We start from the raw sequence: 24,038 nt of genomic DNA, 5'->3' as shown, positions 1-24,038 counted from the left end.
TGGCCATTTGTACTTTCTTTTTTTTTGAAAAATGTCTACTCAAATTCCCAGTTTTAAATTGAGCTGTTTTTCTGCTATTGACTTGTATGAGTTCTTTACATATTTTGGATATTAACACTTTATCAGATATATGGTTTACAAATATTTTCTCCCATTCCATAGGATGCCTTTTCATTTTGTTGATTGTTTCCTTTGCTGTGCAGAAAGTTTTTAGTTTGACGTAGTCCCACTTGTTTATTTTTTTGTTGCCTGTGCTTTTGACATCATATCAAAAAATTATTGCCAAGACCAATGTCATGGAGCTTCTCCCCTATGTTTTCTTCTAGAAGTTTTATAATTTCAGGTCTTGCAGTTAGGCTTTTAATTTATTTTGAGTTAGTTTTGTGTATGGTGTAAGATAAGGATCCAATTTAATTTTTTTGCATATGTATAGAAAGAAGAGTCTTTTCAAAAAACAGTGCTGATCAACTGAATATTTACATGAGAGGAAGAAAAATCTTGGTCCCTACTTCACATCATACACAAAAACTAATTCAAGATGAATCACAGACCATAGTGTGAAAAACAAAACAACACAACTTTTAGAAGAAACAAAGTGTCTTCAAGATACTGAAGTAGGCAAAGATTTCTTAAATGGGACATAAAAATTACTACAGAAGGAAACACTGAGAAATTGGACTTCATTAAAATTAACAACTTCTGTTCATCAAAAGATGCCATTAATAGAGTACAAAAACAAGACATAGACTGGAAGAAGATATTTGCATATATACATCCAAACAAATGGCATATACCCAGAATATATAAAGAACTCCTACAAATAGATTAGAAAAAAAGACACACACCCAGTAGAAAAATGGGCAAAAGGCTTGGAAAAGTACTTTATAAAAGACAATCTCCAATGGTCAATAAGAATATGAAAATGTGCTCAACACCATAGTCATCAGGGAACAGCATTTTATAGCCACAATGGGATACCATTATAAGAATGGCTAAAATTGAAATGTATGACAATATGAAGAGCTAGTAAGGATGTGGAACAACTAGAACTCTCATTCATTGCTGGTGTTGCGAACTGGGCCAACCATTTGCCAAACATTCATATACTCGTGACCTGGCAATTTCACTCTGGGGTATGTACCCAACAGAAACAAATAATCAAGTACACCAAAAAATCTGTACAAGAATGGTCACAGCAGCTTTATTCATAATAATCATAAACTGGAAACAACCTAGATAACAATCAGCTGAAGAATGGATATACAAACTGTGGTATATTAACATACTGGAAAACTATACTACAATTTTAAACACTGAAATACTCGGGGGGTGGGGGGCAAAGGGAGGGAGAGCATTAGGACAAATACCTAATGCATGCAGGGCTTAAAACCTAGATGATGGGTTGACAGGTGCAGCGAACCACCACGGCACATGTATACCTATGTAACAAACCTGCACGTTCTGCATATGTATCCCAGAACTTAAAATTTAAAAAAAAAAAGATAGAAAAACTGCCATAAGCAACAATATGACTGAATCTCACAGACATAATGTTGAGTGAAAGCCAGTTGAAAAAGAGTACACACTGTATGATTCCACTGATAGGTAGTTCAGAAACAGCCAAAAGCAATTTATGATTATAGAGTTAGGTTAATGTGGTTATCCCAGGATGGGATGAGTTGTATTGCCTAGAGGGCATAAGGAAGCCTTCTGAGGTCCTGGAAATGTTCTACATCTTTATCTGAGCGGTAGTTCTCTTGAGCGGTACACTTAACATTTGTGCTTTCTGCTGTGTAGAAGCTATACCTCAATAAAGAAGAAGAAGAAAAAAAATAGGCTTAAGATGGCAAGTGACTTCCCTAACCATGAATGCAACATTTTCTACGTATTGCATTATTCTTGGATAAAGGTCCTTAGCTTTCATCAGATTGTCTTTTAAAATATCAACTACCTGATGACAGATATTTTTGTTCACTGTATATTCCCAGTACCTGGTACAGAGCAGATATTCAGTAAATACTTGCATAGTAAGTTTGCAAAAAGAGCTGTTACCAAAAATAAGATGAAGAAATCATTAACTTGAATCTTGGCATAATTAGTATTGAAATTAGTAAAAGTTTATCAAGTAATTGGTATAGTCTAATGATGCTAACTTGAGTTTCTTTATTATGCAGGTGTGTCTTGGAAAGACTAAAATCTGAAATGAAAATTTCTTTTGTGTGCTGAGAATTTAAAAGTCTCTTGGTTCTATGAGTCACTCTATATTGGACCACAAGTGCTCAGAAACCAAGTTAAAGCACTTGCCATTAAAATAAACCTCGAGCTTGAAGACATACTAGTTCCTTTCAAAAGACTGTTAATGCAAAAATAAATGAAATTCAGTGGACATTTCTATTATTATTTAAACCGATCTATTTATAACAGTAATTCTCAACCAAGGAGGAATTTCTCCCCTCTCCTGGAGACATCCAGCAATATCTGGACATATCTGCTTGTCATAACTGCAGGGTACTACTGGCATCTATTAAATAGTAGCAAGAGGCCAGGGATGTGCTAACCATCCTACAATGTATAGGCCAATATACCCAACAAAGTATAATTTGGCCCAAAATGTCAACAGTGCTAAGACTGAGAAATCCTGATTTAAGTTATCACCTTCTGCTAACTAAAAGATTTTATTCTTAAACACATGGAGTAAAGAGTCCTATTTAAACTACATAATAATTTAAGTACATTTCAACCACTACTTTTTCAAAAATACGAAAACTCTGTTTTTAAAGTTGTACACTTGCATCAAATGTCATAAAAAGGAATGTTTAATGCAAGTATCTCCAGAAACAATAACCATCACTATCATTTCTATGACTATATTAGACATATTATCTCATTTAATATTAATATCTTCATGAAAGTAAATAAGATATTCATTATAGAGATTAGAAAACAAAAACCTGAAGAGATTAAATAAATAACTGGCTCAAGGTTATACTGCTAGAAATGTGGCATAGCTGAAATTTGAACCCAGATTATCTTCAAACCCATGGTGTTCCCATTAAAATGCACTAAAATTAAATTTCAACTGAGAGACAGATCAAAATTAAATGCACCCCGAGTATCATTTTCCACTGAGTCAAGTATGGCACTTTAGAAAATGAACAGCAAAATCAGAAGTGGCTATTTAGAAATTATGTACTAAATGACATATATATAAAAAAGATATTAGTGCCAATTTTAAAAGGATAATCTTTTTATTACAAACAGAATTAAGTAGTCTTATAAAGTTAGACACCAAAATCATCAGACATACTTTTGTGCTGATCAATTACTGAAAATAAACCAAAGCCTAATAGTTTACTGGCCTGGAGCTTAATCTTGACAAATGGCCTTCCTTGTCATCCCTATATAATAACATTAGATTCCTGACTGAAGCCAATCTAAGAAAACAATCCTATATTAAATTTTGTCTATTACTTTCATCTCAACATTTAAAGACTTATCATGATTCTTTGCATTAAGAGAAAGAAAAGTGTTCTTACCCTATTAAAGCCATGTTCACAAGAGTCATCAACTTCTCCATTACTAGTCACTGGAATTTCTGCTGCTGAATTTTTGGGAGATTCTTGAGCCATGGTAGACTCCTAAAACAAAAGAAGAAAAAAAGCGCCGTAACTAATACCAAATCATAAAGACTGTATTCATGTTTATAGTACTTACAAGCCACCGTTTTAATATTTTTTATCATTGCAACCTACCAAATACTTGTATAATAAACAGAATACATATATAATTTTAAAATTCCATCTGGCTGCTTTAACTTCACTTAACCTAAACTTCTTAATTAAAAACGAGTTACATATTTGTTGTAGGTACCAGAGGCACTATCCTTGCCTCTTAAATAGTGTTATCATAGAACACCACTTAAAATTGGAAAAAAAAAATTACAGAAAGCCAAGCTTGGTTGTTAATTCAACTACAGCAGCTCCATTTTTCCAACTGGAGTACTGCGAAGACAAATGAGAGCACAGGGCAGAGTAGAATTAGGTTGGTAACAGATCACTAGCTTAAAAACCCACAAACCTTAGTTGACAAGTGTTATCAAAATAATTCCGTGTCTATCACCAGACTTCAAGACTAGCTGGAAAGCTACAATAATCAAGACAATGTGGTACTGGCGAAAGAACAGACAAATAGGTCAGTGGAACAGGGAGCCCAGAAACAGACCCACATTAATGTAGTCAACTGATCTCTGACAAAGTGGAAAGGCAATGCAAAGGTGAAAAGACTGTATTTTCCACAATGGTGCTGGAATAATGGTGCTGGACATCCACATGCAAAAAATGAATCCACATAAAGATCTTACACTTTTCATAAAAATTAACTCAAAATGGATCACAGACCTATGCAAAATGCAAACCATAAGGCTCATAAAGAGAGCATAGGAGAAAACCTAGATGACCGTGGGTATGGTGATGACTTCTTAGATACAACACCAATGCCATAATCCATGAAAGAAAAAACTGATAGGCTGTACTTCATTAAAATTTATGATTTCTGCTCCACAGAAAACAATATGAAGGAATGAGAAGACAAGCCACGGACTGGGAGAATGTATTTGCAAAGAACACATCTGATAAAGGACTGTTATCTAAAATATACAAAGAATTCTTAATACTCAACATTAAGAAAACAACCCAACTAAAAATGGGCAAAAGATCAGAACAGATGTTTTATCAAAACAGATGTTTCATCAAAGACAATGTAAAGCGGCTAGTAAGCATATGAAAAGATGTTCAACATCATATGTCATAAGGGAATTGCAAATTAAAACAATAATGAGACCCTATAACAAAATTATTAGAATGGCCAAATCCTGTAACACTGACAACACCAAATGCTGACAAGGATGTGAAGCAACAGGAACTCTCACTCACTGCTAGAAGGAATGCAAACTGGTACAGCCACTATGAAACAGAGTTTGGTAGTTTCTCGCAAAATTAAACATACTCTTACATATGATTTAGCAATTGTGCTCTTTGGTATTTGTCCAAATGAACTGAAAACTTACTTACCCACAGAAAAATTTACACACAGATGTTTACAGCAGCCTTATTTATTTATAACAATTTATAATTGCCAAAACTTGGAAGCGATCAAGAGACCCTTCAGTGAACAGATAAAATGTGGTACATACATAAATGGAAGATTATTTAGCACTAAACGTAAATAAGCTATTAAGTCACAAAAAGACATGGAGGAAATTTATGCAAATTACTAAATGAAAGAACCTAGGCCAAGTGCAGTGGTTCATGTCTGTAATCCCAACACTTTGGGAGGCTGAGGCAGTGGATTGCTTCAGCCCAGGAGTTTGAGACTAGCCTGGGGAACATAGCGAAACCCGTCTCTACAAACAATACAAAAATTAGCTGGGTGTGCTGGTGCATTCCTGTAGTCCCAACTACTTGGGAGGCTGGGGTGGGAGGATCATTTGAGCCCAGGAGGTAGAGGCTGCTGTGAGCCAAGATCACAACACTGTACTCCAGCCTGGGCAACAGAGCAAGATGCTGTCTCAAACAAACAAAAAACCCAATTTGAAAAGGCTACATACTGTATGATTCCAACTACATGATGTTCTGGAAAGGGTAAAACTATAGAGGCAGTAAAAAGACGAGAGGGTGCTAGAAGTTAGTGAGGAAGGAAGAACAGGCTGAACACAGAGGGTTTTTAAGGCAGAGAAACTTTTCTGTATACTACAGTGGCGAATACATGTCATTATACATTTGTCAAAATCCACAGAATGTACAACACCAAGAATGAACCCTAAGGTAAAGTACGAACTTGGGGTGATGATGTGTCAATGTAGGGTCATCAATTTTAACAAATGTACCACTCTAGCGAGGGATGTCAACAGTTGTGCATGTATGGGAACAGGCGGTACAGGGGAACTCTCTGTGCTTTCTCCTCAATTTTGCTGTGAAAACTGCTCTTGAAAATAATTAAAAATAGTAATAATGCTGTCTAAATCTGCCACTGCTTCTAAATTATGACCTTATGAAAGAATTGTTCCTAGATTCTTTTTAAAAATTATTGTAAAAAACACGTAACATAAAAATTACCATCTTAACCTATGTGTATAGTTCAGTACTGTTAAGTATATTCACATTGTTATGCAGTTAATCTCCAAAACTTTTTCATCTTATAAAATTGAAACAGTATAACCCATTAAATTGCTCTCCATTTTCCACCTCCCCACAGCATCTGGCAACCACTACCCTACTTGTTTCTATGAATTTGACTACTCTAGGTAAGTGGAATTGTACAGTATTTATCTTTTTGTGATTGGCTATTTCACTTAACATAATGTCTTCAAGGTTTATCCATGTGGTAGCATGTGTCAAAATTTTCTTCCATTTTAAGGCTGGGTAATATTTTCTTGTACGTATATACCGCATATATGTATCCATTCATCCAGTGATGGATACTTGGGTTGCTTCAAACGTTTAGCTATTGTGAACAGTGCTGCTACAAACATGGGTGTGCAAGATCCTGCAAGATCCTGCTTTCAATTCTTTTGGATATATACCCAGAAGTAGTATTACTAGGTCATACTGTAATTCTATTTTTTAAATAAAATTTTTTATTTCAATAGCTTTAGGGGTACAAGTGGTTTTTGGTTACATGGATGAAGTACGTAGTAGGGAAGTCTAAGGTTTTAGTTCACCCGTCACCCCGGTAGTGTACATTGTACCCTATAGGTAGTTTTTTATCCCTCACTCCCCACCACCCTCCCCTCTTCTGAGTCTCCAATGTCCATTATGCCACTCTGTGTGCCTTCGTGTACCCACAGCTAAGTCACCACTTATAAGTGAGAACATGTGGTATCTGGTTTTTTGATTCCTGAGTTTGCTTCACTTAGAATAATGGCCTACAGTTCTATCCAAGTCACTGCAAGATATTATTTCATTCTTTTTTGTTAAGTAGTATTCCATGGTATATATAAACCCCATTTTCTTTATCTACTCATTGGTTGTTGGGCACTGAGGTTGATTCCATATCTTTGCAACTGTGAACTGTGCTGCAATACACCTATGTGCAGTTTTGATATAGTGACTTCTTTTCCTTTGGGTAGTTACCCAGTAGTGGGAATGCTGGGTTAAATGGTAGACCTACTTTTACTTCTTTGAGATCTCTACATACTGTTTTATCACCAGCAACATATAAGCATTCCTTTTTCACCACATTCATGCCAACATCTGCTGTTTTTTGACTTTTTAATCATGGCCATTCTGGGTGGGGTAAGGTGGTATCTCACGGTGGTTTTAATTTGCATTTCCCTGAAGATTAGTGATGTTGAACATTTTTTCATGTTTGTTGGCCATTTGTGTATTTCTTTTGAGAAATGTCTGTTCATGTCATTTGCCCACTTTTTAATGGAATTACTTGTTCCTTGTAGATTCTGGATATTGGTTGTCAGATGCATAATTTGCAAATATTTTCTCCCATTCTGTAGGTTGTCTGTTTATTCTGATGATTATTTCTTTTGCTGTGCAGAAGCTTTGTTTAGTTAAGTTGCATTTATTTATCTTTGTTTTTCTTGCATTTGCTTTTGGGGTCTTAGTCATAAATTCTTTGCCTAGGCCAATGTCCAGAAGAGTTTCTGCTAGGTTTTCTTCCAGAATGTTTATGGTTTCAGATCTTAAGTCTTTAATCCATCTTGAGTTAATTTTTGTATGTGGTGACAGGCAAGGGTCCAGTTTCATTCTTCTACATGGTTATCCAATTTCCTCAGCACCATTTATTGAATAGTGTGTCCTTTCCCCACTCTGTTTTTGTATGCATTGTCAAAGATCAGTTGGTTGTATTTGGCTTTATTTCTGGGTTCTCTATTCTGTTCTATTATTCTAAGTACCTACTTTTATGCCAGTACCACACTGTTTTGGTTTACTATAGCCTTATAGTATAGTTTGAAGTGGGGTAATGTGATGCCTCTAGATTTATTCCTTTTGCTTAGGATTTTGGCTATTTGGGCTCTTTTTTGGTTCCATATGAATTTTAGGATTTTTTTTTCTAATTCTGTGAAAAATTATGCTGATATTTTGATAGGAATTTCACTGATTCTTTGGGCAGTATGGTCGTTTTCAGAATACAGATTCTTATGGAATGTATTTTCATTTGTTTGTGTCATCTATTATTTCTTTCAGCAGTGTTTTGTAGTTCTCCTTGTGAAGATTTTTTGCCTCCTTGGTTAAGTGTGTATGTGTGTGTGTGTGTATGTATGTGTGGTGTGTGTGTGTATATATATATCAATTGTAAAAGGAATTGAGTTACTGAGGTGATTCTCTGCTTGGCTGTTGTTGGTGTATAGCAGTGCTACTATTTTGTGTACACTGATTTTGTAAACTGAGACTTTATTCAATTCATTTATCTGATTGAGGAGTCTTCTGGAGGAGTCCTTAGGGTTTTCTAGGTATCCAATCATTGGCAAACAGAGATCACCGGACTTCCTGTTTTCCAATTTGGATGCCCTTTGTTTCTTTCTTTTGCCTGATTGCTCTGGTTAGGACTTCTAGTACTATAATATGTTGAATAGAAGCAGTGAAAGCGGGCATGCTTCCCTTGTTCCAGTTCTTAGGGGGAATACTTTCAACTTCTCCTTGTTCAGCATGATGCTGGCTGTTGAGTGTGTCACATATGGCTTTATTTTGAGGTATGTTCCTTCTATGCCTAGTTTGTTGAGGGTTTTTATCATAAAGGGATGCTGAATTTTATCAAATGCTTTTTCTGCATTTATTGAGATGATCATACCATTTTTGTTTTTAATTCTGTTCATATGATGAATCACATTTAGTGACTTGCATATGCTGAACCATCTCTGAATCCCTGGAAAGAAATTCACTCGATCATGGGGAATTACCTTTTTACTTTTTTTTTTTTTTTGATAAGAGTCTTGCTCTGTCGCCCAGGCTGGAGTGCAGTGGTATGATCAAGGCTCCCTGCAACCTCCGCCTCCTGGGTTCAAGTGATTCTCCTGCCTCAGCCTCCCGAGTAGCTGGGATTACAGGCCTGCACCAACACTTCCAGCTAATTTTTGTATTTTTAGTAGAGAGGGGGTTTCACCATGTTGGCCAGGCTGGTCTGGAACTCCTGGCCTCAAGTGATCCACGCGCCTCGGCCTCCCAAAGTGCTAGGATTACAGGCGGGAGACACTGCACCTGGCCTCATGGGGAATTATTTTTTTGATGTGCTATTGGATTCAGTTTGCTAATATTTTGTTAAGAATTTTCACATCTATGTTCATCAGGTATACTGGTCTGTAGTTTTCTTTTTTGTTATGTCCTTCCCTGGTTTTGGCATCAGGGTGATACTGGCCCTATAGGATGAGTTAGGGAGCAATCCCTCCTTCTCAATTTTTTGGAAAAATGTCAGTAAAATTGGTACCAATTCTTTTTTTTTTTTTTGAGATGGAGCCTTGCTGTGTTGCCCAGGCTGGAGTGCAGTGGTGTGATCTCGGCTCACTGGAGCCTCCGCCTCCTGAGTTCAAGTGATTCTCCTGCCTCAGCCTCCCAAGTAGCTGGGACTACAGGCACATGCCACATGCCCAGCTAATTTTTGTATTTTTAGTAGAGACGGGGTTTCACCATGTTGGCTGGGCTGGTCTCGAACTCCTGACCTCAAGTGATCTCCACCTTGGCCTCCCAAAGGGCTGGGATTACAGGCATAAACCACTGTGCCCAGCCAGAATTGGTATCATTTCTTTGAATATCTGGTAGAATTCAGCTGTCTCCATCTGGCTGTGGGCTTCTTAAAATTGGCAGTTTTATTTATTTTTTTTAAATTACTGAATCAATCTCACTGCTTGTTATTGATGTGTTCAGGATTTCTATTTCTTCTTGATTCAAGCTTGAGGGGTTGTATGATTCCAGGAATGTATCTATTCCCTCTAGATTTTCTAGTTTGTATGCATAACAGGTGTCCACAGTAGTCTCGAATGATGTTTTGTATTTGTGTGGTAGCAGTTGTAATGTCTCCATTTTCACTTCCAATTGAGATTATTTGAATCTTCTGTGTTCTTTTCTTGGTTCATCTAGCGAGTAGTTTATCAGTTTTGCTTATCTTTTCAAAGAATCAGCTTTTTTTCATTGATATTTTGTATTTTTTTGTTTCAATTTCATTTAATTATGCTCTGATCTTTGTTATTTTTCTTCTGCTAGCTTTGGGGTTGATTTGTTCTTGTTTCTCTAGTTCCTTGAGGTGTGATGTTAGGTTGCCAATTTATAATATTTCATATTTTTTTATGTAGGTGTTTAGCACAATACATTTCTTAGCACTGCTTTTGCTGTATCCCAGAAGTTCTGAAAACTTGTTTCACTGTTATCATTCACCGCAAAAATTTTTTAAATTTCCATCTTTATTTCATTGTTAACCCAGACAACATTCAAGAGCAGATTGTTCATTTCCATGTCTATGTATGGTTTTGGGTTCTTTTTAGAATTGAGTTCCAGTTTTATTCTGCTGTGATCTGAGAAGACACCTGATATAATTCTGATTTTTAAAAAATTATTGAGACTTGTTTTGTGGCCTATCATGTGATCTACCTTGGAGAATGTTGTGTGTGCTGATGAGAATCATGTTTATACTGCAGTTCCTGGGTGGAATGTTCTATAAATATGTTAGATCTATTTGTTCTACAGTGTAGCTTGACTCCAGTGTTTCTTTGTTGACTTTCTGCCTCAATGATTTGTCTACTGTCACCAGTGGAGTACTGAAGTCCCAAACTATTTTTGTGTTGCTTTCTGTGTCTTTTCTTAGGTCTAGCAGTAATTGCTTTACAAACATGGAAGCTCCAAAGTTAGGTGCATATATGCTTAGGACTGTAACATTTTCTTGTTGAACTTTTTACTATTATATAATGACCTTGTTTGTCTCTCTTTTTTTTTTTTTTTTTACTGCTGTTGCTTTTATAGTCTGTTTTATCTGATATAATGGCTACTCCTGCTTGCTTTTGATTTCAACTTGTGCGAAATCTTTTTCCATCCCTTTACCTTGAGTCTGTAAGAATCCTTATGTGTTATCTGTGTCTTCTAAAGACAGCAGATACTTGGTTTGCAATTTTTTTATCCATTCTGCCAATCTGTATCTTTTAAATAGATCATCATGTTGTTACCTAGTGACCGTTTTCTTCACTGTATTATTGTTTTATGAAATCCTTGTGAATTTTATGCCTTCAGAAATTTCTATTCTAATGTGTATCAACCTTTTGTTTCAAGATTTAGAACTCCTTTTAACATTTCTTGTAGGGCTAGTCTAGTACTGACAAATTCCCTTGGCATTTGCTTGTCTTGAGAAAGACTTTATTTCTCCTTCATTTATAAAACTTAGTTTTGCTGGATGTTATTCTGTTTAATGAGACTAAAGATAGGACCCCAATCCCTTCTGGCTTATGAGGTTTCTGCTGAGAAGTCTGCTGTTAGTCTGTTTTCCTTTATAGGTTACCTGATGCTTTTGTCTAACTGCTCTAGGAATTCTTTCCTTCATGCAGACTTTAGATAGCCTGATGACTATATGCCCTGGTGATGTCCTTTTTGCAATGAGTTTCCCAGGAGTTCTTTAAGCTTCTTTTATTTGGATGTCTAAATCTCCAACAAGGCCAGGGAGTTTTCCTCAATTATTCCCTTACATAAGTTTTCCAATTTTTTTTTTCTTTTTCTTCTCTTAGGAACACCTATAATTGTTAAGTTTGGCCATTTCATATAATTCCCTATTTCTGGATGACTTTGTTCATTTCTTTCAATTCTTCTGTCTTAATTTTTGTCTGACTCGGCTGATTCAAAAGCCTTGTCTTTGAGCTCTGAAATTCTTTTTCCTACTTGGTCTAGTCTATTGTTAAAGCTTGCCACTGCATGTTGTAGTTCCCTAAATATGTCTTTCGCTTCCAGAAGTTCTGGTGGGTTTTTCTTTAAAATATCAATTTAGAAAATTTTCATTCATATCCTGAATTGTTTTTTAAATTTATGTTTGTTTTCGCCTATTCTTTTGTATCTCCTTGAGTAACTTAATAATCAACCTTTTGAGTTCTTTATCTGGTATTTCAAAGATCTCATCTTAATTTGGATCCACTACTGGAGAAGTGGTGTGACCTCTTGGGGGTGACTCTCCCTCTGTTTTTTCATATTGCCAGAATTAGTTTTCTGGTTCTTTCTCATGTGAGCAGACTATTTCTTCTAACTATTTTTTGAATTTATTTTTTATTGTACTGGGTTCTTTTAAAAATTTCCTTTTCTCCCCCTTGAGCATGTGACTTAAATGTTTGTAGTTTATTGTCACTTAGCTTCAGCTCCAGGTGCTTTCAGTGGTGAAGACTCTGTATGAGTTCCTTGGTTATGTAGAGTCTTTGTGTGATGGCTTTGCCAGATGCTAGTTGCAGGAGAAATGTGCTGGGTGTGTGATATGGTTTGGATTTGTGTCCCTGCCCAAATCTCATGTTGAACTGTAATCCCCGATGTTGGAAGAGGAGCCTGGTGGGAGGTGATTGGATCATAGGGACAGATTTCCCCCTTGCTGTTCTTGCGATAGTGAGTTCTCATGAAAACTGGTTGTTTCAAAGTGTGTAGCACTTCCCCCTTCATTCTCTTCCTCCTGCTCCAGCCATATAGGATGTGCCTGCTTCCCCTTCACCTTCCACTATGACTGTAAGTTTCCTCAGGCCTCCCAAGCCATGCTTCCTGAACAGGCTGTGGAACCATGAGCCAATTAAGCCTCTTTTCTTTATAAATTACCCAGTCTCAGATAGTTTTTTTAGCAATGTAAGAACAAACTAATACAGTGTGTGAGAAGGTTCACTGTCTCCTATGGGGCTGGAATGGCAGAGGTCTCATGAAGCTTATTGTTCCCCAGTAGTGTGCACTTTCTAAATTTTTTTTCCCCAGTATTTTATTCACTGGGTTGAACAGTTCAGGGTTTATGCCAGTAGGAGGTGCCCATGGGTAAAAACTGGCCACAGCAAAGACAGGTGGGTAAATGCAATACTGCAATGGTGGGCAGAGGTCCCAGCCTTGACAGAAGTGGCTGGGGAAGCTCTTGGTGAAATGCACTGAGGTCTTCTTTGGGGGTGGGGGGGCCACCACAGCTCTTCTTCCAAGCCAGCAGGAAAGCAATCTACCTCCCAATCACACTCTTGATCCAGTGTTCCAGCTATTCAGATCACAAACAGGCACCTCTTTTCATCTGCAGGAATGCTGATGTTCCACATACAGAGGAGTTGTGACTCCACCTCTCATGCAAACCTGAATCTGGAAGGCACTCCTCCTATGTGGATGTAGTCACCCTGAAATGTTCCAGAAATGCTGTCTAAAGAGGCACCCGCAATGAGCTCCCTAGGAGAAGCTGTAGCTATGTTTGCAGTGGTGGGCAAGAGGGAGAAGTAATCTCCTTCTCCAAGACCCTTCAGGAGCACCAGGGCTGCCTGACTGTTGAGGTAGAGCTGCACTTTCTCTACCAAGCCCAGAACTGCACTTGTGCCTCTGCTGAAAGAAACTTCCCCCAAGTAGAAAATTCATGGATTCAAGGCCTGCAGTCTAGTTTCCTTTGTCCCACGGGGTACTCCCTTAATGTGGCTCACTCACTCACTCCCTTCCCCTAGGAGTAGCAGTCCCTGAGGGCCATACTGTGAATCCTGCTGCTCCTCTGGGTCTAGCTGCCAAGTGAAGCTGCCATACTCCAGGCTGCTGCTGGGGAATGTCTGCAATAGATTCAGTGACATAACCTGTCCTCTAGTCTCCCAGCAGCAGGTACCAGCAGCAGCTCCGATGGGGGTGGGAGGGAAGTGACGTAGATTGAGATTTCCTTGTAAAGAGCCTTAGTGTGTTGCCTTTCTGAAATGCCAGCAGTAGCAGTAATGTACTGGGTACATGAACAGACTGAAGGCCTTCTAGTTAGCCAGGGTGATGCAGGCGATGGCAATAGTTGAGGTCATGCCACAGTTTTCTCTTTCCTGAGTGCTGTGTTATTGTGCCTGCAGATGCTGTAATGGGGCTGTGCCAGCTGTCCATCAGCCAGGAGGTAGCACTTGCAACTGCACCAGCTACAGTGGTAGTGGTGGAATTTGTGTTTGCCTTATGTTACCCAGGGGAGGTACTCTGCTGCCTCAGGTAACGGGCAGGGCCATGGCGTTCCCAAAGGCCCCTGCCCATTGTGTTACACGACCAGGGCAAGTGAAGGAGCAAAGCTGGGTGGGGGCTGGGTGAGGCAAGTCCTTTCTCTGGCTCCCCAGCTACGAGCACAAGCAGCAGCACCTTGTGCTCAGAAGGTAGTTTCCTGGCTGCTGGGGTAATGTTCCAGGGAGAAGCGCACATGCTTTTGTTGTACAAAAGAATCTGCGTGGGAAGGAGGGGTTGCAGGCAGCAGTAAGTCCCACTCAGCTCCCATGCACTTGGCAAGGCAGGTCTCACAACCCATAGTGTTCTGCTAGCAGCAGCCAGCTAGGTCCTAGGCAGCCTACATTTGGAAGGCAAAACTGCCCCCAGGCCACCAACCTATTCAGAGACACAGAAATCGCAGTTTCCGAGAAACACCATTCCCAGTCTGTGGAAGCAGGAGTGCCCAGTTTCTGTGCCTGTGGCTATAGCACACTCACTGTTCCTCCCTTAATTCTGGCCAAAGGTGTTCATCCTCACTCAAGTTTATAGCACAAATCTCAGTTGGGAGCTTCTCTCAACCTGTGACCTCAGCCTGAGTTAGCTGACATGAGGTCCTCTGTGATAGGGAATGGCTTCCCTCCGTCCCTGCTGGAGTCTGGGCGTGCATGCAAAGCCCATCCTGATGCCGCTCCTTCCCATATATTCCCCACTGCTCACTAAATCAGCTCCAGTGCTGGACAGGGTTAAAGCCTTCCCCTCATGGCCTGCATTACTGGGTTCCCCAGTGGGAGTGTGTGTCACAGCAGCTGTCTCTCCCCTTCCCAAGCTCTGGAGACACCGTTTTCTGTCGGGTTCATGGTGTAGGCTACTGCCTGCTGCTTCTTTCAGAGGGTCTGTAGTTTCCGTTTTTCTGTTAAGTTCCTATGTTGCTTCTTGGAAAAATGTTCACAGTGTGAATTTCTACACACTATTTTGTCTTTCCAAGTGGGACAGGCATGCTAACAATGTCTCCAGTCTGCCATCTTGGGGAAAAAAAGAACTATTTTTAATTTTTTGGGAAACCACCACACTGTTTTCCATAGCAGCTGCATCATTTTATATTTCCACCATCAGTGCACAAGGATTCCAATCTCTGCATCTTACCAACACTTGTTATTTACTGTTTTTTCTAATAGCTGCCATCCTAATAAGTGTACAGTGATATCTCATTGTAGTTTTGAATTGCATTACCCTAATGATTAATGATAGAGTATCTTTTCATATGCTTGTTGGCTACATGTATATCATCTTTGTAGAAGTATCTATTCAAGTCCTTCGCCCATTTAAAATTGGGTTGTTAGGGGGTTTTTGTTGTTGTTGAGTTATACAAGTCCTTTATATATTCTGGATAGTTACATCTTATCAAATGCATAACTTGCAAATATTTTCTCCCATTCTATAGGTTGCCTTTTCACTCTGTTGTGTCCTTCGATGCACAGAAGTTTTTCATTTTGTAGTCCAATTTGTCTATTTTTACTTTTGTTGCTTGTGCTTTGGTTTCATAAGCAGGAAATCCTTGCCAAATCAGATGTCAGAAAACATTTCCTGTTTTCTCCTAAGACTTTTATAGTTTTAGGTCTACATTTAGGTCTTTGATTCATTCTGAGTTAATTTTTGTATATGGTGTGAGGTAAGAGTCCAACATCATTCATTTGTATGTGGATATCCAGTTTTTCCAGCATGATTTGTTAAAGAGACTATCCTTTCTCCATTTAATGGTCTTGGCATTTTTGAAATACCTATTTTCCTTCCTGTCACTGCATTCTCACACTACATCTAGATTATTTGTGGCTACTGGAGTTAAGTTTCTGTTCCTTGCAAATAAGAGATATACACACACTAGTATTTGGACTCTAATTAGGAAGACTAAGATCCAGCTCTCTAAATAATCACTACCGTTTCAAATTACGCTATTATGTTCTACTTCATTCCTCCTAAAAACAGCTGGTGATTCAACAGGTATTTACTATATGCCTACTATTATGGGCAATGTGCATGAGATAAAACAGAAATATAAATCAGTTTTTAGTCTTCTAGAAACTTAAAGTGTTTTTGGCAGATAAAAAATTATAATCAGTGTTGTGAGCACAAAGAGGGAAACAATGTTGTGAGCAATAAGATGAAAAACTTAACAGAGGTAACATTTAAGCTAAATCTTGTACGATAACAGATTACGAATATAGTAAAGGAGAGATCCTCAATAGGAGGAATAAGAAGGAGAGTGGAAAAAGAGTCATATATTCTAGAAACTGCAAGTAAAGCAACTTGGCTAGAATGGTGATTGCTCACTCACACATTCATCAGTCCAACTAATTTATCAAACTCTATAATGTGCTAGGTACAATTTCAGACATACAGTATATTTTGTGATGTTTTGTGAAGAACAAAACGGACAAAGCTCCCTGCTCTCATAGAGCTTACATTCTAGTTGGGAAAAACAAACAAATATACATGTCATATAGTCATAAATGTTCATGGTCATGTATGTGTATATGTGTTCACACTTGTGCTGTTTTAGATATGGTGGTCAGGGAAAACCTCAGAAAAGGTATATTTTTGTGAGACCTGAATAAAGTGAGGGAGTAAGTCACAAAGACAGCTACAACACTGCAGGCAGAGAGAACAGTAAGTACAAATACCAGGAGGTGGTATCATGCTCAGCTTTTCAAGGAATGGCAAGAAGGCCAGGTGGCTTGAGGGAAGACAGCAAGGGGGAGAAAAGGAGGAAATGGCAGAGAGATGGCCAGTGGCAAGAACGTGTGTGACTTCAAAAATTAACACGAGAACTCTGGATTTTATTCTGAGTAAGATGAAAATCTACCTGAGAGTTTTGAACAGTGGGGTAAAACAATCTGACTCAGGTTTTTTAAGTACTGTTCTTTTGCTGCTGTGTTGGAATTAAACAATAATCATGCACAGGCAGAAGGAGAACAATTAGGAGCCTACTGGAATAGTCTAGGCAAGAGACGATAGTAGCTTGGAGTAGGAGAACAGTAGCTGAGGATGTAAAGAAGTGGTCAGATTACAGGTATATTCTGAAGGTAAAGACAACACGAATTCCTTACAGACAGATGTGAGATAAGGAAAAATGAGAAGTCAGGGATAACTCTCAAGAGTTTTGGCCTGAATAGCTGGAAAGATGGAATTGCCATTGGACAAGATTGGGGGAGGAGCACAATGTAAGGGAAATATCAAGAATTTAGTTTAGGACATATCAAAGTTTACAAGCCTATTATATGCAAGCGAAGAAGGTAAGTAGGTTACTGGATTTATGAGCCCGAGGTCCAGACAAAAGCTTGAAGCTGGGAATAAGAAATTTAGAAGACATCAGTGTGTAAATGCACTTAAATCTCTGACTGGATGAGATCACCTAGAACAGGAGTCAACAACTTTTTTCTATGAAGGGTCATACAGTAAATATCTAAAGCTCTGTGGGCCTTAAGGTCTCTGTTGCAACTACTCAATTTTGCTGTTGCAATCCCAAAGCAGCCACTGACAGTATGCAAATGAATGAGCATGGATTTGGCCTGACTCCTGCCCTAGAAAGTCTGTAGGGATTAAAAAAAAAGAAGAAGAATCTAAAAACTACACTCTGGGATATCCCAAAATCTGAGATACACAGAAATGAAGAGGCACTAGCAGAAAAAACTCATAAAGAATGGCATGTACGGTAGAAGGAGAAACATAACAGGGGGCTTCTGAGGACAGGTAAAAAGAACACAGGTTCCTGCTTCTGAGACTCATGACAAAGACTCTACTGAACCTCCCCACACCTGCAAGAATGCAATTACAAAACTGAACACAATTTAAAAAGAAATCCCCTGAAAGTATGAGAAAGTAAACAGAAACTCTGGTGGGGAGGTCGTGCTCACTTGCAGAATGGAAACAGGGATCTGTGCAAGTAACTTTCCGTCTCCTAGGCTTTTAGCTTTGAGCTAAGTGCTATCCATGCTTTGCATCCAACAGTGGCCAGGGTACCCAGGGGGAAAGTTGTAGTCTTACTTTTGCTTATTCTTTTACCTTTACCTTACCTTATCTTACCTTATTTATTTTTTGAGACAGGGTCCCAGTCTGTTGCCCTTGGCTAGCAGTGCAATAGGGTGATCATGAATCACTGCAGCCTTGACTGCTCAAGCTCAGGCAATCCTCCACCTCAGTGTGCCACCATGCTTGGCTAATTTTTTGTTTTTTAATTTTTTGTAGAGACCAGGGTGTTATTATGTTGCCCAGGCTGGTCTCAAACTCCTAGATTCAAATGATCCTCCCACCTCAGCCTTCCAAAGTGCTGAGATTACAGGCATGAACCAATGCACCTGAGCTGAAACATTTTTAAAGTGATGAAAGACAGAAACTGGCTAGGAGTGGTGGCTCATATCTATAATCCCAGCACTTTGGTAGGCTGAGATGGGTGGATCGCTTGAGCCCAGGAGTTCAAGTCCAGCCTGGGCAATACGACAAAACCCCGTCTCTACAAAAAATACAAAAAACATTAGCTAGGCATGGTGGTGCGCACCTGTGGTCTCAGCTATTTGGGATGCTAAGGTGGGAGGATCACCTGAGCCCAGGGAGGTCGAGGCTGCAGTGAGCCATGATCATGTCCCTGCACTCCAGCCTGGGTGACAGAGTGAAAAAAAAAGAAGAAGAAGAAGAAAGAAGACAGAAGAAGAAGAAGAAAGAAGACAGAAGAAGAAGAACAAAAGAAAACTGTCCACCTAGAATTCTATATCGAATAAAGGAGAAATAGATATTTTTGAACAAAACCAAAAGACTTGACTTGCATTACAAGAAATATTAAAGGAAGTTCTTCAGGCTGAAGGGAAATGAAATCAGAGAGAAAGGTGGATTTTCAGAAAAGAAGGAGGAGGAAGTGAAATGGTAAATAACTTGGTAAATACAAAAAAAACCCTGTTTTTTTCCTTTTGCCTTTTCCTCTTAATTTATTTATAATCCACATAATTGCTTGAAGAAAATGTTATAAGATTATCTTCTGGGGCTTAATATGTATCAAGATATAATATCTATAATAACAATTATTATCAAAAAACAGGGAAAGGTAAGGAAAATATGGACCTAAAAGGTTGTAAGATTTCTATATTTCAAGTGAAGCAGTGCATTATTACTTGTAAGTGGACTACAAAATTTCAGGATATATACTGTACTCCTATGGCAACCACTAAAAGTATAATGCAAAGAAGTACAGCTAAAAAGTAATCAGAAAAATAAAAATGGAATTCAAATAAAAATATTCCAATAATCAACATTAAAAATATTCAGATTATCAAATAATAAATGAAAACGCAGGAAAAGAGGAGGAGAGGAAAAACGCAGAGTAGAGAAGCATAAAAACAAAAAACTGAAAGGAATAAGAAAGCAAGAGGAGTCTGATCAATTTACAGTCATCCCTTGGTATCTGTGGGGGACTGGTTCCAGGACCCCCCAGCCCACACTCCCCATCCCATGGATACAAAATTCTACCGATGCTCAGGGCCCTTATATAAAATGATGTAGTATTTGGATATAACCTATGCATATCCTCCTGTACATTTTAAATCATCACTAGATTATCTGTAATACCTAATTCAATGCAAATGCTATAAAAGTAACTGTTACACTGTATTATTTTTTATTGTTTTTCCCCCTCAAATATTTTCAATCCAACGTTGGCTGAATCCATGGATTAGAACTCATGGACAGGGAGGGCTGACAGTATTTTAAACAGCCTGGTGGGAGGCTAGACTGAAGGAAAGCATCACAGACTGAAGACAGAAAAGCTATTTGAAAGACTATTTTACAATATAGTCAATAAATCATAACAACTGGAATCAAAGTTGTGGGAATGAAAAAAGGTGGATTCAACAGATATTAAGGAAGCAGAAATAAGAGACTTACAGAGTAAGTGGATTGTGGAAATGAAAAAGGAGGAGGAATCTAGAATGACCTACCTCTTCTCACTGTCCTCCAATTTATGGCTCGGGCAACTAGAAAGATAAACATGTCACTCACCAAAATAAGGAAAGCAAGAGGTTTATTTGGCTTGGAAAGGCCAGAGATTGAGTCTAGTGTAGACATTCTGAATTTGAGAATGTTTGTGGGGTATCCAAGTCCACCAGTTCATTTGGAATTTCAAAATGCAAGTCTAGAGCTCCAGGCTGAAAACATAAACCTGGAAATCATCACTTTAGGGATGTGGATGGCATTAACTGTTAAGAATGACAAAAGAACTCAAGAGAAGAATCGTGTGGAACATTAAAAGGCAGAGAAGGCCAGATGGGGTGGCTCACGCCTACAATCCCAGCACTTTGGAAGGCCAGGAGGGAGAATGGCCTGAGCCCAGGAGTTTGAGACCAGCCTGGGCAACATAGGGAGACCCTGTCTGTACTTTTTTTTTTTTTTTTTTTTTAATTAGCCTGGCTTGGTGGCATGTGCCTGTGGTCCTACCTACTCAGGAGGCTGAGGTGGAAGGATTGCTTAACCCAGGGAGGTCACAGTTGCCGTGAGCCATGATCTTGCCACTGCACTCCCGCCTGGCTGACGCAGCAAGACCTCATCTCAAAACAACAACAACAAAAGGCAGAAGATACTGCAAAAAAGATTCTGGAAGTAAGGGGAGTAAATGGTTCATGATGCAGATACAGCAGAGAAAATTACAGCAATGGAACTATGTATTGTTCCGGGTCTGTGACTTTAAATAAAAAACCGATGTTCTGAAAATCAGAAACACAATGATAAACCAATACTACTTCATGCCGTAAAGTAGGTAATAAGAATACTCATTTGCCAAAAGATATGCAAACATTGCAACTATTATCTATTCATTTTCTTCCCTACAAAGAATGACCCATTTTGGGGAACATCATTTACTAACCATTAATTATAGTACTGAAAATTAACAGCCAACATACAAATCAGCGGAATAAGGCCCCAAACCAAAAGCTCCATGTTATCTCCCTGGACAAAAAATATACATGATACCTCACTCATGCTTTAAATTGAAATTGAATTTAAATTCAAATTAGACAACCAAAATAATTATACAAAACGCTTTGGGACATAATTATGTCCTTTAGGAATAAAAACAGAATCTCTTTTGTTCTAAGGTTGAGGCTATTTAAGGTCCTTCACAATAGGTTCCAATCAACTTTTCGGGCTTCACTTCTTTTAACTTTACTCTTCTAGATATCCTCTGTTACTGAATCTACTACTTATCATTTCTGGAACATGAAATGTACTTTGATATCTATGAACATTTGCTGAAATTGTTCACAATGCTTGAAATATTCTTCCAACTTCAATATCTAGTAAGATCCTGCCCATAACTTAAGGCTCAGCTCAAATGATCTCTCTTCTATAAAACTTATTCCAAAGCCTCAGAGACACCACACACTATAATGAGAAGACTAAGGGCTTTGGACTTGGGTTAAAATCCCAGCTGTACAATATAACAGCTGCTTTCTGATCTTCATTACTTAATCTTGTTTTTCTCATCTATAATATTAAGAAACATATTGGATAATACTTGAGGAAATTATGTAAAGATTTATTCAAAGCACTTATGAAGGGTAGCCGGCACACAGAAGGCATTCATTGAATAAAGAACAATGTCTCCAGAGTAGGTGTGCTAGTAAATGTTTAACAACCAGTTTTCCAAACTAAAAAAAAAAAAAAAGGCTTAACCTTAGCATGTGGCTGTTGTCCATTTCCATGGTGCCAATACTTCTACAGTGGCCAATTTCGAGCTTCGAACGTGACCTCACTGAATCCAGAGGCAGGAAAAAGAGACATGCAATAGCACACCATCATACAGTAGAAAGAGATACGCTGCAGCACAACATCATATCGTAGAGATAAGCACAGCACACTGTCATACAGTAGAAAGAGATACGCAGCAGCACACTATCTTATAGTAAGAAGAGATGTGGAATAGCACACCATCTTTTTTTTTTTTTTTTTTGAGACAGAGTCTCGCTCTGTAGCCCAGGCTGGAGTGCGGTGGCGTGATGTTGGCTCACTGCAAGCTCCGCCTCCCAGGTTCATGTCATTCTCCTGCCTCCGCCTCCCAAGTAGCTGGGACTACAGGCGCCCGCCACCACATCCAGCTAATATTTTTTTTTTTTTTGTATTTTTAGTAGAGATGGGGTTTCACCATGTTAGCCAGGATGGTCTCGATCTCCTGACCTCATGATCCACCCGCCTCAGCCTCCCAAAGTACTGCGATTACAGGCGTGAGCCACCATGCCTGGCCAGCACACCATCGTATAGTAGAAAGAGATATACAGCAGCACAACATCATATTGTATTTCTACCACGGAAACACCACAGACACAACTTTAAGAGCACAGATAACAGTAAAAGACAGTAACATATTTAGGAACTACTAAGTTTGAGGAGGTATTACTTTTATTTTTAATATATGTATTTAATAATAACTTTACGTAATTTTTAAAATAATGGCTGTGTTTAACAGTTGGCTTACAAATTCTTGAAAATTTACCAATCAGCTTTTGCAGGCAGTACAAGCCAGCTTTAGCCACCACTGAATTATTTCCAAGTTAGAAAAGTATTAGGCACACACTCTGTACAGCTGAATCTTTGGAAACAATCTTTAAAAATCCAATATATATGGATGTCACATTCCAATTATGATGTTACTTTTTTGGAGATGATCTAAAGGCATCGTCATGTACCAAACCTGCATACCAACAGAAGGTGAGATTCACTATTATATTCATAAACAAAAAGCTGAACATTTTATTCATTTTTTTATTTTACAAAGCAACAATCAAATCATGTGCCTTTTTTAGTGTTGTTCCTTGTTAAGTTCAAGTACATTCTAAATCCACAATCATGTTAAAGGAGAAGATCAAAGCTGAGCAAATACTCTTACATGACCATGACTACTGCTCTAGTGCTAACAGAAAGAGTGCATTTATAATAAGTGATTTTCTTGAGTTGTACGTAGAATGTACTTTAAAAGCAGAATTAGCCTTGTAACATGAAGAGTAATGCAAAAGTAAAAATATGAGCATAGAACTTACCTAGAGAGCTAGTACATTGTACAACCAAAAAAGTGAAGGCTGGGAACTAGCTTCTTGAATCCTTTCAATGGGTCAAAGTTGGGGATAAATTAACATGACACATATCTAATAAAGATTTTATAGTTGGTGCTTCATTCCTAAAGGGTACAGCAAGCCCCCTTGAGAAGCAATGGAATATTCCATTCGTACATGCCAACGATTATCAACCCTCTGCATCTCAGAACTACCAGGTGAGCTTTCTGCCTCTCCACAGAGATCATAATTTTAATCTTTTGAAATTAATCAAGAGTTGTTGCATGCATCAGTAGTTCATTCCTTTTGTATTGCTGAGGAATATTTCATTGTATGTATATATCACAATTTCTTTAGTCATTAACCTAATGATGGACTTTTTTTAGTTTTGGGCTCTCGTAAGTAAAGCTGCTATGAATACACATCTACAAGTCTGGACCCATATGAATGGCCACTATGCTTTTAAAATAGTTTTAAAAGCTCACCAGGTGATTCTAATGTGCAGCCAGGTAGAACCAGTGCTATAAGCATGCCCTATATAAGAGAGGAAGGTTAATACAGCAAAATTAGCTATACAAATATCTGCTGTATTTACACAAAAACCCAAGAACACCTACTGTTATTTAAGGACCTGTGTTTACATGCTACAACACTTGCCACTTATTTTTTTTTGAGACGGGTCTTCCTCTGTCGCCCAGGCTGGAGTGCAGTGGTGCAATCTTTGCTCACTAAAATCTCCGCCTCCCAGGTTCAAGCCATTCTGCCTCAGCCTCCTGAGGAGCTGGGATTACAGGCACACGCCACCATGTGGTGAAACACC

At 38.5% G+C, this 24,038-nt stretch overlaps 1 protein-coding gene across 7 annotated transcripts in view; it reads right to left on the bottom strand.

Annotated features, from left to right (window-relative positions):
* Positions 1–24,038, bottom strand: part of ARFIP1 (ARF interacting protein 1) — a 131,411-nt gene that overhangs the window by 77,664 nt on the left and 29,709 nt on the right. For all 7 annotated transcript variants that reach the window (XM_019025907.3, XM_063705606.1, XM_019025908.4 and 4 more), the window contains one exon: positions 3,537–3,638. In XM_019025907.3, the coding sequence (XP_018881452.2) occupies positions 3,537–3,629 (93 nt within the window). In that variant the 5' untranslated portion in view covers positions 3,630–3,638. The remainder of the gene's footprint in view (positions 1–3,536; positions 3,639–24,038) is intronic.

This window comes from Gorilla gorilla, chromosome 3, assembly GCF_029281585.2.
Source record: "Gorilla gorilla gorilla isolate KB3781 chromosome 3, NHGRI_mGorGor1-v2.1_pri, whole genome shotgun sequence".
NCBI lineage: Eukaryota > Metazoa > Chordata > Mammalia > Primates > Hominidae > Gorilla > Gorilla gorilla.
The sequence above is the reverse complement of the archived record's forward strand: the minus strand, read 5'-3'. Positions and strand labels throughout refer to the sequence as shown.